The sequence below is a fragment of the Octopus bimaculoides genome, chromosome 7 (genome assembly GCF_046866305.1).
Source record: "Octopus bimaculoides isolate indiv1 chromosome 7, ASM4686630v1, whole genome shotgun sequence".
NCBI lineage: Eukaryota > Metazoa > Mollusca > Cephalopoda > Octopoda > Octopodidae > Octopus > Octopus bimaculoides.
In genome coordinates, this window is record NC_142934.1 from 22,516,417 (window position 1) to 22,536,326 (window position 19,910).

The 19,910-nt window shown below is 35.9% G+C and overlaps 1 protein-coding gene across 3 annotated transcripts in view; it reads right to left on the minus strand.

Annotated features, from left to right (window-relative positions):
* Positions 1–4,793: 4,793 nt before the first annotated feature.
* The window catches only part of LOC106870463 (uncharacterized), a 361,104-nt gene continuing 345,987 nt past the window's right edge, over positions 4,794–19,910 (minus strand). For 2 of the 3 annotated variants that reach the window (XM_089354985.1, XM_089354986.1), the window contains exon 27: positions 4,794–17,124. In XM_089354985.1, the coding sequence (XP_089211111.1) occupies positions 17,089–17,124 (36 nt within the window). In that variant the 3' untranslated portion in view covers positions 4,794–17,088. The remainder of the gene's footprint in view (positions 17,125–19,910) is intronic. The other variant, XM_089354987.1, reaches the window with a different exon arrangement.

Below are 19,910 nucleotides of genomic sequence, written 5' to 3' on the forward strand. Positions count from 1 at the left end.
AATATAGTATTCATATTGGTAACTGTGTTTACTCCATAGTCTGGACAACCTTAAACCAGCAGAGATATCGTTGCATCAGTATCTCTTCCATTGTAAGGAGACTGGCTTTCACCAGGACGATGGTATTCCTGATTTTGTCTGCGTACTTCACTTGAAATGTTATATGCCAGTTGTTCCACTGTCGTTCGCTCAACTACCAGAGTACCGAGCTGACCTTGCACATCCTGCGATCGAGTTTGTCACCGTAATGTCAAGATATGTAAGGTGGCTCGGTCTCTACAAAGTTCTGTTCTTTGATATAGAGGGTTCGGATGCTAATATTTAAATCGAACTTCGTGAAAAAAATACTAAAACATCCACCAAGCTGGGCATGTCCTCTGCTCTATAGAAAATAGGGTCACAACCATCAGCAAACACTATTTCTCTCATCTGTAGTCATATCTTTAACTCTGAGGTGTGGCACCTTAAACATGTTTGATATCAGGTGTTCTTTGTATGTTTATATACCTTCGTTTGAGTAGCATAATACCCGAGCAACGCTAACTGATAAAATGAGAATAATGTTGAAGCTAGCACGCAATTTTGCTTGATCACCATTGCACCATTAAACTGCGCAGCCGAAGTTGCCTCCCCCTACAACAATATCAGGTCACAGATCTGATTACCAGACACCTGCTATTGGTAAACTTGTGAACCAATACAACTTGTGCATAGTCGGGACATCGGCGACTAAACTGGTAACCTGACGGTAATGGAAGTGATTATTAGATATCCTGCAGGACGGGGAAAAAAGGTTATCACAGACGAGAGGAACTTAGGAGAGTGAACAGCTGTCCAATACCACGTATAAGTAAAGAATGTGAACATTTACCAGCCTCTAGTCCACTGCAGAGACTGTAGAATCATGAAATCTTGACCCGTTCTTGTCGACTATGTACCCAACAGTTTATATATAGAAAATACTACGAGTGACTGCAAAAACTATCCGCACATAAAACCCTTGCAAGTTAGTCTGAAGAAGCTTGAAATATTTGAGGGAAAGTTGATAACATCGATTCCAATTGTTGACTGGTAATTTATTTCATCGATTCTGAAAGGATGAGAGGTAAAATTAACCCTGGCGGGATTTAAACTCAGAATGTAAAGATCCGGAGCAAATACAAGAAAGCATTTTATCCGTATTTATCTGTAAATCTGCTGCTTTGATGATAATACTAATTAATTCTAACATAGGAACAAGATCAGTCATGTGAGAGCTGGGGATTAGTCGTACCATCGATCGAAGTACTTGATTGGAAATTTCTTTTATCGACCACGGAGGGGTGGGAAGGCAAAGTTAGCCTCGCTGAGATTTGAACTCGGTGAGTCTGATGGCCTAACAATTCTACAAATCCACCGCTATTACTAGTCATATGATAACCGTATCTAATTCAGGTATAAGGCCAGGGATTTGGAAGGAGAGAATAAATCGTCCCCATCGGGCGTTGAACTTGACTGGTACTTCATCTTATTTCATTGATATGAGTTTATGGAAATGTATATGAATCTCTCTCTCTCTCTCTCTCTCTCTCTCTCTCTCTCTCTCTCTCTCTATATATATATATATATATATATATATATATATATATATGTATGTCCCTTTCATTTGTCTTCTCCCCCTCCTTAATTCTTCTATCCCTCTGCCTCTACCTCACTCTCTTCTCTCCCCACGTGACCGGTGTTCGGCCAAGCCTGAGCTTTCTTTCTTGGTTCGACTACCATCCGTGAAACAACTGTATTCCTCTCTGTGCCTGTCAAATCTTATGTCCCTGCCGCAAGGCTTTACTTCCACTCACGCCAGCTTAATTTAATTCGTCCTCAGTCGAAAGACACCTGTTGTTATGTCCTGTTATTTGCATTTGTATTTTTGAAACATTTCTCCGTTTTTTCCGTCCTTGTTTTCGTATACATTCGCTGCTTTCTTCCAAGGAATCTAATGCTCTTAGCTTAGTTTTTCCTTGGGGCTGGCCAGATTGGAGCAATATCGAGTATAACCAGCCGAAATTGCAAAGATAATCTGAAACTCGACTGAGGAAAGAAAATTCCGAATGAACCGGCCTTGTTTTCTTTGTATCGTCTGTCTGGATGTTTTGTTGTCCCTTTTTTGAATCACCTAACTGTTTGGATGTTTTGCGTTCTTGTCCCACATTTGTATTTTATATATATCTGTAAAAATATGTGACACTTATTCGGTAGCCATGATAAAACTCCGAGTTTTGGTTGCCGGGGCGGGAACCCACGCCAACATCTCTTCAGTTATCCGGCCATTGAAAATTCCCGTGAAAAATGACCGTTAAACAAAGGGAAATTACTGTGTGGTTGACCGTTATTAAGACAAAAGAGCTATAGATCGCTAAGTAAGGGGAGGGGGGGGGGTAAAAGTAAGGGAGTAGAGAAGTCTATACTGTTCGCCTAAGCGCACCAATCCGTACATTCGCCTATATTTATATACTAAACCACCCTCACTTGAAACACACGCATGCTCACCCACATACTCGCCAAAAACTATACCTATATGTATATATACATATATCTACCCGCATACACACCCACACACACACACGCACACAACAACCTCACACTCATACACTCGCAAGCAAAAAAAAAGTTATAGAGTTGCACATATCATCAGCAACTGAGGGGCATGCTCAACTGGTTAAGGTCAAGCAACTGACAAGCAAATTTGTGGTATTGAGCCGAATATTTGCTGTAGCCCATTTTTGATACCAAGACAAAATAATGTACATAACATTCCCAATCAGTTAAGATCGAAAGCCATGAGAGCCACTGTATTATTATTATTATTATTATTATTACTATTCAGTAGTTTTATTTTTATAACGTGCTTTCACTTCACTACCAAGCGCAGCACTGTGTGCCTTGGGTATGTGCTGTGGTTTGCTGTGATGCTCTTATGGTTACTGTATTGAAAGTGTTTTGCGTAGGATGTGTGCAGTGCCCAGTAGTGCAATTTTCTGTATATTATATATATTTGTAAGTCCTGGTGTTTTTGTTATGTATTTGTCAGAATATTTCTTTATTATACCTAAGGCGCCTTACTATGATTGGAATTGTTTCTGTTTTTAGATTCCACATTATTATTATTATTATTATTATTATTATTATTATTATTATTATTTGAAAGGAAAGCGAGGGTGTAGAGGGAAGTGTTACCTTAGTGAATTTGTGAAGAGATGAGTGACTAAGGCAAAAATGGTTTTGATGAATGGCTTTATTCTGATCATACACCGGTAGATTGGAGAATACCAGTTAGACAAGGGCCTCTGCCGTTGGTGGTCAGAGCGACTCTGGAACTGTGGGGTTTTTGATTGGCCCTTGTTGTACGTTTCCAGTATAAGGAGGAGCTCATCATTCATATTTTTACTTACTTTGTATACTGTATATACTTCATCTCGTTTTCTTTTCTATTTTTTTCTCATCTTTTATGTAGATGTCCCCCTTGCAATATACCCCTCTTTTATGCCCCTCTGGCTAATAAAAGAAATTATCATCATGAACATCATCATCATAATCATCATCAGAAGGCGCATGGGTTAGTGGTTAGGGTGTTGCGCTCACAATTGCAAGATTGTGGTTTCAATTCGCTGACCGGGTGTTGCGTTGTGTTCTACAGCAAAACACTTTATTTCGCGTTGCTCTGCGATCATTTCGTCATCTGACATGTGGCACGCCGTGCATCTATACAGGAAATGCCGATTTGATCGAACTTATGTGTACGCAAACATTTGATCCCTGTAAACAAATTATGTGTGTGGTTGTTCAGCAAGAAGTTGCAGAACCTCATACATCGTCTAACGACGGGAGAGTCCATTATTATTGGTGGACGAATCTGAAAGGCGTAAGGACATTTACATTCCTCTTTGGTAGAGGCACCATTGACTTCTTCAAGTTTAATTTGAAGAAGGAAATTGAAAGTCGAGAGGCAGTTGCTGTCCTCGAGGGTGTTTATTGAAAGTTGAGTGAAATTTGCAAAAATGGCAAGAGTGGATGGTACCTCTCTAAGTGTTAACTTGTGAGTCGGAGAAAGGAAATTGGCGAGAGCACTTGCTCTTGGTGTTCAGGGAGATCTCGGACAGTGGGGTTCCCTGATTATCCCTAAAGGTCATCCTGTATCAGGAGGACTACATCTCTATCATCTCTACGTTTATTGTTAATCTTTGTATATTATGTGTATTTTCCTTCGGAGGCGCAATGGCCCAGTGGTTAGGGCAGCGGACTCGCGGTCATAGGATCGCGGTTTCGATTCCCAGACCGGGCGTTGTGAGTGTTTATTGAGCGAAAACACCTAAAAGCTCCACGAGGCTACGGCAGGGGATGGTGGCCACCCTGGTGTACTCTTGCACCACAACTTTCTCCCACTCTTCCTGTTTCTGTTGTGCCTGTAATTCAAAGGGTCAGCCTTGTCACACTGTGTCACGCTGATTATCCCCGAGAACTACGTTCAGGGTACACGTGTCTGTGGAGTGCTCAGCCACTTGCGCGTTAATTTCGCGAGCAAGCTGTTCCGTTGATCGGATCAACTGGAACCCTCGACGTCGTAAGCGATGGAGTTTTTCCCTTCTTTTTCATTGTATACCGTGTAAACTTACTCCTTTTATTTATTTATTTCATCATTTCATTATATGTAAACCCACGTTGCCCTAATTTTCACTGTAACCCCACCACAAACTGTTGATTGTCCTTGTAATGTTCCCCTCATCCATACCCCTGTGCCAAATAAAAGAAATCATTACTATTGTTATTATCATCAGGTTTTTATTTTATTTTATTTTATTTAGGAGAAACATGACAAAATAAAACAAACACAAAAATATATATAGAAAAGAAAATGAACGAAAAAGAAGTCAATTTTGGTATGAATCTGTAAGAATTATGATTTCACTTGAGTAATTAACAATGAATAGTTTATTATATTTTTTCCGTGAGTCTAGCCGATTGTTTTGATTGATCCCAGTATGTTATTCGTATTTGTTATTTGATTGATTTCGTTAACGATGGATCAAAGGCCAAATCTACCTTGGCGGAATTTTAAAATCAGAACGTCGAAGGCTGAGATGATATACAAAGAAAGAAACAAAAGAAAAGAATTGTCTTAAACTTCATCTTTGCCAAATCACCGCGTCTCTGAACGCAAACGCAAATAATAATAATAATAATAATAATAATAATAATAATAATAATACCTGTTGTCATAGTTGCCCTAGGAATGACAGCAAAAAGGGCTGATTCCTACCTGGCTTCAAATACCAGGAAACCCCAAAATAGCAGAAATTCAAAAGGTAGTGCTCATGGAAACTGCCCGTATCCTACGTAAAATACTATCTATGTAATCTCAAATTTTAAAACAAAACTTATAATTTTCTTATGTTTTCTTAAACATTCTCTAGAACAATACTATGTGCAAAACCAAATATATGACACCCAAAGCATAATACCAACATGAAATTCTAACTTACTATCTCTTGAGGTCACTGGGTGAGACCTGGAGCCAACTTGTACAAATACAAAGCAAAAGTCAAACCTAATAATAATAATAATAATAATAATAATAATAGTAATAACAAAAACAGTGATAATAGTTTGAAATTTTGCTACAAGGGTTGCAACTTTTGGGGTGGGGATGAGTCGATAACGTCGACCCCAGTCTTTTACTGGTACTTATTTTATCGACCCCGAGAAGATGAAAGGGCAAAGTCAACCTCGGCGTAATTTGAACTCAGAACGTAGCGACGGGCAAAATACCGCTAAGCGTTTCGTCCAGTGTGCTAACGATTCTGCCAGCTCGCCGGCTTAATAATAATAATAATAATAATAATAATAATAATAATAATAATAATAATAATAATAATAATAATAATAATAATAATAATAATAATAATAATAATAATAATAATAATAATAATAATAATAATAATAATAATAATAATAATAATACAGCTGGCATTATCAATGAAGGTAGCCACAATTGGCCTAGACACCTATATGAAAAACTCTGAGGACTGGATGCTAAAACTTGTCTTAAAATATGAAAGCAAGAAAGCATCTTACTCAGTAACAAAACAGGCAAAGGAATATCTAAGTGAATTCCAATTGCAACAAATTCAAGAATTAGACGAACTAGAAACACCTACAGAAAAAGCTAAGCGCTTGAAAACCCGTGCTAAAATTGCTGCCTTAGCTATTATGACTGAAAAATGGCATGGAAAACCTCTCAATGGCAAATACCCAAAGAGAGCGAATAATGATGATATTGACAAAGCCCTTACCCACCAATGGTTAATGGCCTCTGGATTGAAATCAGAAACAGAGGGGTTTATCATAGCAGCCCAAGATCAATGCCTACCTACAAAGAACTACCAGGCCAACATATTAAAGAACGGCAGCTCCCCATTATGTCGTATATGCCAACAACAAAATGAGACCATCGATCATGTTGTCTCCATGTGCAGTCTGCTTGCGCCTACAGAGTATCTCAACAGGCATGATAGAGCTGCACAATATATTCACTGGGTAATATGCAAAAACCTGGACTTGCCCCATGATAAAAACTGGTGGGAACACAAACCACCCCCAGTACTTGAAAATGATCACATTGCACTCCTCTGGAACTTCACCATTCAAACTGACAGAAAGATAGACGCAAATAGGCCAGACATCATACTGAAAGACTTCAGACAAAAATCATGCCTCCTCATTGATATGACTGTCCCAATTGATATAAACGTATCTGTCAAGACCTACCAAAAACTGAGCAAATATAAAGATCTTGAAATAGAAATTAGCAAAATGTGGAATCTGAAGACGAAAACAATACCTATTGTCATAGGTGCCCTGGGAATGACAGCGAAACGGGCTGATTACTACCTAGCTCAGATACCAGGAAACCCCAAAATGGCTGAAGTCCAAAAGATAGTGCTCATGGGAACTGCCCATATCCTACGTAAAATACTGTCTATGTGATCTCAAATTTTAAAGCAAACATAATTTTCTTATGGTTTCTTAAACATTCACTTGAACAAAACTGTACAAATCCAAATATATGGTACCCTAGGCATAACACCTACATGAACTTCTAACTTGTTGTCTCTTGAGGTCTCTGGGTGAGACTTGGATCCAACTTGTACAAATGCAAAACAAAAGTCAAACATAAAATAATAATAATAATATAGCCTGAACAGGATAAACTACCCCTATTTTGCAGAGAAAAGTGCAGGTAGCCAGCTGCACTTTTCTCTGCAAAATAGGGGTAGTTTATCCTGTTCAGGCTATATTATTAGCATTATTCTGCGATTGAGAATTTAAAATCACTTCTTTAACTTTCTAAGACATCTCAACGCTTCTAAAGGCAAACTTCGTTTGTTTATTTACGTTTGTCGTAATTTGAATTTAATAATAATAATAATAATAATAATAATAATAATAATAATAATAATAATAATAATAATAATAATAATAATAATAATAACTAAAAACAACAACTGTATTTGTAATCGATGAAGGTTTGCAACTAACACAAAATGGCGCTCTTAAACACCGAAACTACCAGAACTGCAAAAAATTGTTCTCATAAGTATTGGCTACATCCCAAGAAAAACATTGTCACCCTGAAAATACCTGAGTCTATTACAACTATCTTGAAACCGAAATATTACAAATTTGACAGAATCTTGGTTCTGAGATTCTGGTCTTCTTTCCCTGCAATATAGCATTGCTAATCATAAATAACACCCCTTGCTGTTAATTGCAGTCTCTAACTGAGACTATGAACGACAAGCAGAAAACAAAGCATCAACAACGCCAATTATTATTAGGTTCTTGGGGACAGTATGAGAAAGTATCAAGAGAAATATAAAGGAAATCGGAATGGAGCACCCAGTAGAGCAGTTACAAAATATATGGCTCCTTTGCACGGCCAGAATCATCAGGAAAGTATTAGATAGTGGATAGTTGAAAAGAAGAGAGAGCATGGTACCGTAGGCTGCAGACAGTAAGCCCACTACGCATACAAAACTCCAGGATGTTCCAGCAAAACCCGAGTTGAAATATAATAATAATAACAATAATAATAATAATAATAATAATAATAATAATAATGATAATGATAATGAGATTTTTATTTGCCACGGAGGCATTGAATGAATGAGACATTACAATTATAAAGACAGGTCACAATTTGTGTGAAATAATGATAATAATAATAATAATAATAATAATAATAATAATAATAATAATAATAATAATAATAATAATAATTTCTACTGGAAGCACAAGGCCTCAAACTTGGGGGGGGGGGAGGGACTAAGTCGATTACATCGACACCAGTGCGTAACTGGTACTTATTTAATCGACCCTCGAAAGAATGAAAAGTAAAGTCAACCTCGGCGGATTTTGAACTCACAACGTAGCGACGTGCAAAATACCGCTAAGCATTTTGCCCGGCGTGCTAACGATCCTGTTAGTTCGTTTCCTTAATAATAATAATAATAATAATAATAATAATAATAATAATAATAATAATAATAATAATAATAATGAGATTTTTTTTTATTTTCCACGCGGGCAGTGAATGAATGAGACATTACAGTGACAAAGACAAGTCACAATTTGTGTGATATAATAATAATAATGGTAATAATAATAATAATAATAATAATAATAATAATAATAATAATAATAATAATAATAATAATAATAACCTTTTCTACAATAGGCACAAGGCCTGAAATTTTGGGGACAATATTCAAAATAATCTTTTCTACAATAGGCACAAGGCCTGAAATTTTGGGGATAATATTCAAAATAATAATAATAATAATAATAATAATAATAACAAGAAATTTTCCAAATGTTTGGTACATAGCCAATAATTTTGAGAGGAGGGGAAGTCGATTATATCGACTTCCTGTCCTTAACTGGTTACTTTATTTTGTCGACCCCGAGTGGGACGAAAGGCAAAGTTTTATCTCGCGGGAATTTGAACTCAGAACGTATAATGAGCCGGAACAAATACTGTATTTTGTTTGAGAAAATGATAACAACAACAACAATAATAATAGTAATAATAATAATCTTTTCTATTAAAGGTACAAGGCCTGATATTTTGGGGACGGGTGATAGTCGATTGCATCAACCCAGTACTCAACTGGTACTTAATTTATCGACCCTGAAAGGATGAAAGGTAAAGTCGACCTCGGCGGAATTTGAACTCAGAACGTAGCGACGGGCGAAATACCGCTAAGCATTTCGCCCGGCGTGCTAACGATTCTGCCAGCAACGATAACAACAACGATAATAATAATAATAATAATAATAATAATAATAATAATAATAATAATAATAATAATAATAATAATAATAATAATAATAATAATAATAATAATAATGTGAATAAAAATAATAATAATAATAATAATAATGTGAATAAAAATAATGTTAAAAATAGTGAAGATGACTATAATAAGAAAAAATGTCTTTTAGATTCTTGGAAATATTCCATGTGTCTAGGTGCTGCAAGAAGTCTCGTTTTGTCTCTAACCGTAAGGATAGCCGTGTGGTTTCTTCTGCAATTTGGTAGCGATGGTGGTGATGATATAGTTGTGTTTTGGTGGCGGTGATGTTGACAACGACGACGATGTCCACAAAGACAGTGGTGTTGACGATGGCGGCGGCGGCGATGGTGGTGGTGGTGGTGATAGTGGTAGTAATGGTAGACGTTTCAAAATCGTTCCCATATTAGTGATGGTGGTAGTTATAGATAGTGGCCGTTGTTTGTTGCGATTGTTGTTGGTGTGGTAATGTTTAGGTGGTAGTATTCGGGTGGTAGTGTTGGGGTAGTAGTATTGGGATGGTAGTGTCGAAGCGGTTGTGTTGTTGGTTTCGGAGTGATAGTTTTGGTGTTGGTGTTGGTGGTGGTGGTAGTAGTTGTTGACGAGGATGGTAGTTGTGTTGGTAGTGGTGGTGGAGTTTTCATGTGGTTTTCATGTGGTGGTGTATTTTGATGGGGGAAGTAGTTGTGGCGAAGGTAGTGGTATAATTATTGTTGTTGTGGTGGTGTTAATTGTAGAAGTGGTTGTTGTTTGAAATTAGGTATTGGTCACAGTAGCGATAGTATTACAGGAAAAATTAATCGTAGTATTGGTAGTTGTTGTGGTGGTAGTTTTAGTGGTGAGGGCCATAGTATTGGAAGTAGTTAAAGTAGAGTGAGAGAGAATGAGAGAGGGAGAAATGGAGAGAGAGATCACGTGGTTGTTATTAGTGTTGATTTTGTGGTGTAGGCAATAGTAAATATGGTGAGGATGAGATGTAGTGGGGATGGTGTTGAAGTTGAACATAAATAAATAAATAAAGCAAAAAAGAAAAGAAAAGAAAAAGAAAAATGAACAAATATTAGAAACAGTAATGGCGGAAGTTAATTAAAACTAAATAAAAAATAAACAGCAACAACAACAACAACAATACTACTACTACTACTACTACTACTACTACTACTACTACTACTAATAGTAATAATAATCCTTTCTACTAGTAGCACAATTTTGGGGGAGTGGAGCCAATCGATTACATCGACCCTAGTTCTCAAATGGTACTTATTTTATCGACCCCGTAAAGTCGAACACAGCGGAACTTGCACTCAGACAGTTTTGGCGGACGAAACGCTGCTAAGTATTTTGTCCGGCGTGCTAACGATTCTACCAGCTCACCGTCTTTTTGATAATAATCATACTACTACTACTACTACTACTACTACTACTACTACTACTACTACTAATAATAATAATAATAATAATAGTAGTAGTAGTAGCAATAATAATAATGGTAATATTAATAAAACTAATAATGATAATAATAATAATAATAATAATAATAATAATAATAATAGTAGTAGTAGCAATAATAATAATAATAATAATAATAATAATAATAATAATAATAATAATAATAATAATAATAATGATAATAATAATAATAATAATAATAATAATGATAATAATAATAATAATAATAATAATAATGATAATAATAATCCTTTTTACTATAGGCACAAGGTCTGAAATTTGAGGGAGGGGACTAGTCGGTTAGATCGACCCTGGTGTATCACTAGTACTTAAATTAGTACATATTTTCCTGACTTATGGACTCTTCGACGGCTTATACACACACACACACACACACGCACACACACACACACACACACACACACACACACACACACACACACACACAAACACACACACACACACACACATACACACACACACATATATGTATATATATTACATATATAACTGTTTGCATATTATTCATTCAACAATAAAGGGGAACGTATTTTATTTTCAAATAATTCCTTTGAATACAAATGGATGGATGTAATTAACCACAAAGCTGAACAATTTACATCTGTGTGTCTTCCACCACGGGTACCCACAGGTATAAGTATCATAGAGTAGTTAGCGTAGTGCTAATATAGTTATTGTAAGTAGTATTAAATATATTATTAGTGAATGGAGTACTTAAATGTTAAACAGAAATAATTATAGAGTAAGTATAAAGCAAAACAAGCAAAAACCAACAACAAAACAATATTAGTTATAGATTAATATCCTTTTGACATCTTCGCAAGCACGTGAGACAACTCAAGACGTTTTCTAGCCTTATTCTGAACTCATCACTGACGCATGGCTTTTCAGCTTGTATACTAAATTAATAATGAGAGAATCACCAAGTAAAGTATATAGTACCATATATTGGTTAACAAGTGGTGCTAGGCACACGATTATAAAAGCGTTGGTCCGTTTCCCGCACAAGACGGTGTGTTGTGTCTTTGTGCAAGACTTTTCATTTCAGGTCGCTCTAGTTCACTCAGAAAAATGAATGCATACAGAATGTTGGTCCAATTTTCCTACCTCTCTCTCTAGCTGTCATATTTCAATATTTCACTAGGCCAAGGGTAGTAAGGCCTAGAGGATGTCTAAGTCTTCTGGCGACTAAATAGGCATCTAAATCAATTAGTGAAAGCGTTGTACAAGTTGCGAAGTCTCTGTGGATACTAAGAGACAATTGTATGACAATAGTGTGCCATTAGTTGTCATAGAAAAATAGAATTATATGCATTAGTTGGCATACAAAAATAGAATTGTTCATTGCATTGGTACTGAGGTAAAAAATACTAAAACTGTTATTTACTATTAATAAGTTCAGAATATGTAGTTCTGTGTTTTGAATCCGTCTGAAATCAAGACTTAGCTTTATATCACAATGGAATCGATAAAATAAGAACTAATCAGATAAGAAAGAGAAAGTTGTTTAGCTCAAGGTCGACTCTGATGGGGTAGACCTATTAATCAAAGGCGTTTCAACTGGCTTTTTATGAAATGCTTGTATCAGGGATGCCCAGGAAAAAATACTGTTTGAAAAGAAATTGAGATGGTCGTGACTGAAAGACTTTTGATGGCAATGTCTGTTGTATCAGGGCTACATAGAGTTAAGGAACAAATGTTACAACAACATGGAAGCATGCATTTACATGCAGCAACATGCAAAGTGCCCCAGCAAGTGTACAAACAGACAAGACATCGAAATAGAAACTTATCAGTATGTTTTACGATGAAGTGTACTTTGTTAAGAATAACAAAAACTGACATTGTATAAACGTTTATTAACATGTAGGAACATGTAGTACATAATCTCATTAAGAATATTCTCTTAATGAAATACTCTACATGTTTCTATACTTAGAAAGGGAGAACTGGATATCATGTTGTACTATGCAGAATATCCCAGTAAGAGTGTACAGATATCCCAATAACAGCCGATTAATATGTAGTAATGCGTGGAATAAATATTTCAGTGAGCGTGTACAAACAAGCATGGGATTAACAGAAGATAAATATACAACAACATGTAGAGTACCTTAGTATGAGAGTACAACATGTAGGGACATGTAGAGTACAATATACAGAAAAATGTAAAGAGCCTTAATAAGAGTTTACATCTTGTAGCAACATGTAGAACAACAGCTTTGCGAGTGAACAAATATACAACTAAATAACGAATGGATACATGTAGCAACATGCAAATTGCTTTAATAAGAGTGTAAAACATGTAGCAACATCTAAAGCTCCTTACTGAGAGTGAACAGACATACATCTAAATAACGGCTAGACAACATATAGTAGCATCTTGATTGCCTTAATAAGAATGTGCAACATGTAGCAAAATATAGAATTTCTTAGTAAAAGTGCAGTCATAGATCTAGATAGCAGTTGGGCAACATGTGGCAATATGGAACAGCAACATGTAGTAGTATAGAGAATTTCTCAATAGTGTACCACATGAAGCAAGATATAGAATACCTTAGTAAGAATGTTGAGTACCTTAATAAGACAAACAAAAGATAGGAAATAGCTCAGTAACTGTCTCTTAAATTAGGCAACTTAAAAGTAGTTTGGTGAAGGACTTCGATAATAGGAATCTACTTAATGCAGAGTTGTGTATTTCAATGAGACGGGGGACAACAACCTAATAGAAATAACAACTAAGTCTCCCTCAAATCACATGCACACTTCTGTTTTGAATAATATAGTGAGAAATGTAGACTAGGCATGGCTATGTAGGTAAGTCGTTCACTTAGCAAACAAGTGTTTCGGTTTCAGTTCCAACGTGCAACACCTTAAACAAGAATCTTCTAGTATAACCCCTGGCTGACCGATGCCTAACAAATGAAGTTAGACGGGAACAGTACGGTGGACCTTTGAATATATATATATATATATATATATATATATATATATATATATATATATATATATATATACAGTATATGTATATATACATATTTGTGTGGGTATATATATATGTGTGTGTATGTGTATGCATATATATATATATATCTCCAAATTTAGGGAGTGGAACAGATAAAATCCAGGCTACGTATGTTTCCTAGCTAGCAGATCATCTGATATAATAATTATTAAACGAACGGTACTCAGCTCGCTACTCACCAGGCCGAAGATACCTTAATTTTATGATTTTTATATCATAAGATAAAGGAGGTAGTCAGGATTTAGATAAAAACTGTTTTTTCCAGTGCTTTCATCCCTTTGAGGGATTCACCATGAAAGCGCTAAATAGATAGTTTTCTTCCAAATCCTGACTACCTTCTTTTTCTTAATATATAAAATCTGTACACCACTTCAAACAATATTTGTTCATTCCTGTTGTTAATGGGCCAGTCTTAAAAACAAGAAGGAACTACATGAAGCATGTCAACTTCCTCCTTCCTCCCGCTAAACATCTGAGCAACGATTTATTTTTCCATTCCTCGCTTTTCGAAGTCTCCTGAAGAAGGGGTTATAGCCTCAAATATAGAAATACAAGATAAAACTGGTACTTCGTTTTGTTTTCTCTTCCTTTGTAGTTTACTTTGTACCTTCCCGTATTGTTCCGGCCTTACACAACACATCTCTTTAAAGTAATACCACGAAATTCTTCACTAAAACTACTGTATTATACATATGCCCCGAATTGAGTAATCCGGATAGAGTTAGCCCCATTTTCACCATAAGTTAGAGTTAAACCCCTTTCTTTACACCGCTGGTGAAAAGTCTAGCCAGAATAAACACGTGGAAAATATGCGCTTAGTTAAACTTGGGACTACAGTTCAAAATAACCTCCATCCTACATCTACTCACAGCAGAATTATCTACTATAATGTAAGACTCACCATTCTTTGTCTTTATTCTCGTTACCGATGTACCCCTATATCTTTCACTCTTCTTACCTCTACATATGACTCTGCATTCTGATGATGTCTACCACTACAACTGGTAAACAGAAACGATCGTAAATGTACTATTACTATCACTTTTCTTTCTTAATTAATTAAATTAATGGCTTACTAGCGCAAACGACCAACGTCTTCCTGTTATTTTTTCTCCATTTTCTTCTTGCATATATATATATATATATATATATATATATATATATACACATACACACGTATTTGTGTGCATGTACGTGCGCGCTGTCCTTCATGCCTTTTGTTCGTTATTACATAATTTATTTGACATCCAGCATGGATTGCTTTACTTCTCCGTAAACTAGCGGTTCGACAGAAAAGATCTTCGGTAAAATAAGTACTAAACTTAAAATATGTACTGTGATCGATGTTATCGATTAAATCACTGGTCCTTTAATTTATAGTGACTTCGAGCCCGCTTTTCATAGAATGGAGTTTTACAATAACCCAATTCCACGTTTTGCTCCTCTCGCTAAAATACACCATATCATTTTAATTAAACAGAATTTAATTTTGTGTAAATGTTTACTATTCAATCTTTTATGCCATCCCCAAAAAGGATGCTGTATTGTAGCCTAGGTTTTCACCGCCATCCTGTGCTAAAGCTAAACTGGCAGACTGCTATTTTAAACGTGACATACCTTCCACTACAAGAAGCATATATTTAAAATAGCTGCCCTCCACAGCCTACAAAGTGCACACTCCACGCTACATCTCGGCCAGTATGATCCCTTTCTGAACATCTGCGTGGATTAGTGATCCCGCCCCTATATTAAATTTTTGGAGAAATACTAATAAAAAAAAACAACCTGTGTGGACATGTATGATTCTTTCTAATTTTGGCACAAGGTCAATAATTTTGAGGGGAGCAGGTAAGTTGATTACATCGGCCCCAGTACTTGACCGGTACGTATTTTATCAACCACAAGAGGATCAAAGGCAAAGTTGACCTCAGTGAGAATTGAGCTCAGAGCGTAAAGATGGGAGAAATGCAGCTAAGCATTTCATCTGACGCGCTCATGATTCTGCCAGCTCGCTGGCTTCAGGGCTTATATAATGACATTTCATTGGACTTTGGTACGTCATCAGTTGTCTTTCCTTATAGAGCTAACAATATCTTATTTCTATTTTAATCTCGAACAGTTTATTTTACTCTTTTGATACCAAACAACGCACCCAAGACCATCCATTGGTTTTATCGTACAAACTTACCGTTTTAAAGTGATGTATAAATTAAAAATCCTCTTCAAAATTTCATGCTAACTTATGTTCTAAATATCAGATCAATAACAATAAAGTTATTGTTATATTTGGGGATGGTCATTTGTTTTGTCAAATAACTACACGCACTAATAATAAAATTATTTTACTATATTTTTCATAATTTTAGTAATTAACTGAAATAAAGAGATGTACTTCAGTAGAAATATGGTAACAAAGGGGTTAAATATAGTATTACACCTGGTTTAAATAATTTATACCTAAGAAAATTCATGACCCCTCTAAACACCTACTAGCCTCATAGAACTGCTTTGTTATTTGATGTCCAACTTCATGACCTTACAACTAAGCCCAAGGGCTGGAGATGAGGGCTACCACAAGGTTAAGAAATATTGGACCTAACCCTTGAAAGCGGTGCCCCAGTATGGTCGGAGTCCAATAACTGGAACAAGTAAAACAATAAAAGTATGTATCAAAAAGACAGGACGGTTATGGCTGGACAGCCTTTCGCCAAAGGCTTTCAGGACTGACTTGAGTTTAAACAACAACAATAAAAATAACAATTAAGTAGTAAACCAATAACAATGTTGCTTTATTAACAGTTTAGGTTGAAGTACGTACCTTCAGTAATAGTGCTGATAATGAATCAGCGACGTAAAGGCAACGTGTGTGTAGTTAACCCAGTAATACAGGGCCGTAAAAATCAACTTTGATAACATTATGATAACAATGTAAGAGTTTCATAACTCGTACCTAAGTAACATCTGGATAATAAACTAACATTTATTTGATTTATACGTTCGTTTTATTTTCGTGAGGGATGAATTTATAAGGAAAGTGAAACGAATGAACTGAATAATGAAATTGACGGTCGTAGTAAAGAAAGGCTCCCAGCCGATTTAACATCAGTAACGATGAGTTCAGTAGAGAGTGACGGCACTCACTATGTATTCGTTCTTCAAGGCACGAGCCTGTAGATTACGAGAACCCAAGAACATATTTCGCTCGCTTTAATGTCTATAAATCAACCACAATATGGCTGCGACCTGAAAATAACAGTAAAAACGATTTGAATGGAAAAATATTGTTTTCACACATAACTAAAATCTGAATAACTGCTAACTTTAAAAGCAGCCCTATAAGTGGTATATTTTACTAAAACCTCAGTACGAGCAGTCTTAATGACGGCTCAATAATAACAACTTTTCCAAAAAAATATAGTCTGTTCTTTATGTAACTTCATTAAATGAAAATAATTATGTATCATACATAACATATATGTAACACTGAAAGTCATGATGTTGTGGTTTTTGTCCGAGAGAAAATCTCTTCATAGACATGGTGAATTAAAACAATACATATATCGGAGGGAGATAAACATCGTCCCAGCAGTGACCACGGGAACGCCAGACAACGCTTTTCAGCCTCCTTAGGCCTTACCAATGTTATGTACTCGCTAGTCCTATATCTAGACGAAATCTGTCACCTCCGATATATAGGAAACTGTGAATAGTACATTTAACGATATTGCGGAAAGTCTGCTGGGTTGAATAAAAATTCGGTGTAACAACTGAAATAGTATTTGATTAAAATAGCCATCTATGTATCATACTTAACGTATGAGACATCATGTTGTGGTTTTTGACTGAGAATCTTTTCATAAACATGCTGTGTTAAAAAGACAATATATGCAAGTGTGAGGCGAACATCGTCCCAACAGTGACCGCGATATAATTTGAGAAACTGAAACAAAAGCTTAACAAAAGGCAGTTAAGTACATTTCAATAATAAATATACCTTAAAAGAAAATGAATATTAGGTACTTTAACGAAAAAAAAAAAAAAGGATTCTTAAAAATAAAGAGATAGTAACAGGTCGACGTGTAACTATGGAGTACTTTTGGAACAATCTAGTATCGAATACATAATGTCTCAGCCATAGATAAGGTAAATATTCTACACATTAAACCCATATTTATAGAAAAGAAAAACAAACAGAGAAGATTCACAAGTTTAGTCAAATATAGACATGTGAAAAAGATTATAATAAGTGTTTAATTACATTTACCCAGCTAGCTGGATTTAATGCCATGTACTTAGGTAGCTAACTTTGATAATATGTATCAATTTTAGTAAACTTGAGATTGTCAGACCATCATCTCTATACTGGGTTGAACTAGGGGTGGTGGTGGTGGTGGTTGTGCGCTTCCTTAGAGTATCCAGGATAGATAATCCAATGAGGTCAGTGACCGTATGAACGTCTACACCATGGATAAGTTCAGGAAGGATGTGATATGAATCTTCAAAAAATTTGACCTAGTTATATGAGTTACCACCAATTTGACAAAGCGCGACTTTCTGGGTGTAAGCCTAGACCTAATGACGGGTAAGTACCACACTTACAACTAGAAAGATAAATGAGGAAACTGTATATATTCATAGAAACTCCAACCAACCCCGGCTGTAATTGGAAATCTAGTCACAGGTAGAAGACTCTCTATCCTATCAGCAGACAGGTAGATCTTCAACAGGGCCGCGTCTCACTATAACGAGGTATTAGCGAAGAGTAGCTTTACTGATAAGTATATATGGAGGACGAGCCATCTCCCATCCCCGAATTCGAAGAGAGTCAAAAGGAGAAAAGTAATGTCGTTCAGTCCTCCATGCAACCTAGAAGTTTCAACTAACATAGCCAGAAGCTTCCTGACACTAATTAAAAAAAAAAGAAAAAGATTTCCCTAGAACCCATAGGCATTATAAACTCTTCAATCCCCACAAGGTCAACGTCAGCTACGCCTGCTTAGACAATATCACTTCAAAACTCGCACGCTACAATACATGCAAACACATCCCTACACAACCTCCAATCAACACCCCAACCTATAACTGCCGAAATCTTAGCGAATGCCCACTTGGAGGACACACTCTCATAGCATCCGACGGTATCGCAAGACACTACACAGGCATGGCAGCTTATAACTTTAAGTGAAGGTATACACAGTACAAGAACTCCTTCAAAAGCAGTGATAGGGAAATCTCCACCTCCGTATCCCACTTTACCTGGAGACTCCTTGACCATCGAAATGACTTCACCGACATCAAATGGAGTATCAATGGCAGGGCTTCTCATTACTCACTTACGGTTCGCAATTGCCAACTCTGTCAGCCTGATAGACTACATATACGCCACGAATTCATACTATCAATCTACAGGATGAATGATTTATCTCATTGTTGCCGCGTCAGAAATACGCCTCTGATATTTAACGACTCAAATACATATATGGATGAAATATATATATATATATATATATATATATATATATATATATATTAATTATATATAAGGGCATTAACTGTGTATTAATGCCTCACGCTTCGAGGGACTAAATAAGTCAAAAACTACCAAAAATATGCAACATATTTACCGAAAGCGAGGGAATGCAGCTTTCAAAATTTATGAAGAAACGATGAATTTTTTCATTACGAAATTTTTCGTTATTTTTTCATTATGAGGTTTTTTTCACGCTGACTACTTGATAAATTCTTATAAAGAATTTATCCTATATTATATTATATATATATATATATATATATGGATGAATGGATGGATGGATGGATAATAGTGTAATGTGCTCGCGTCATCATCTCTGGCGTCATGTATTTTTTACATTAACTAAAAACTCATATTCATCGAGTACATTGCAGAGTCAGGAGTTAAACGGATGATGTAAATCTGAGGTCAGTTTATATGTATATATAATATTAGCGATGCATTGAATGCGCGACACACCACAAAGAAACATACCTCTAACGCTTGAATTTCTATAACA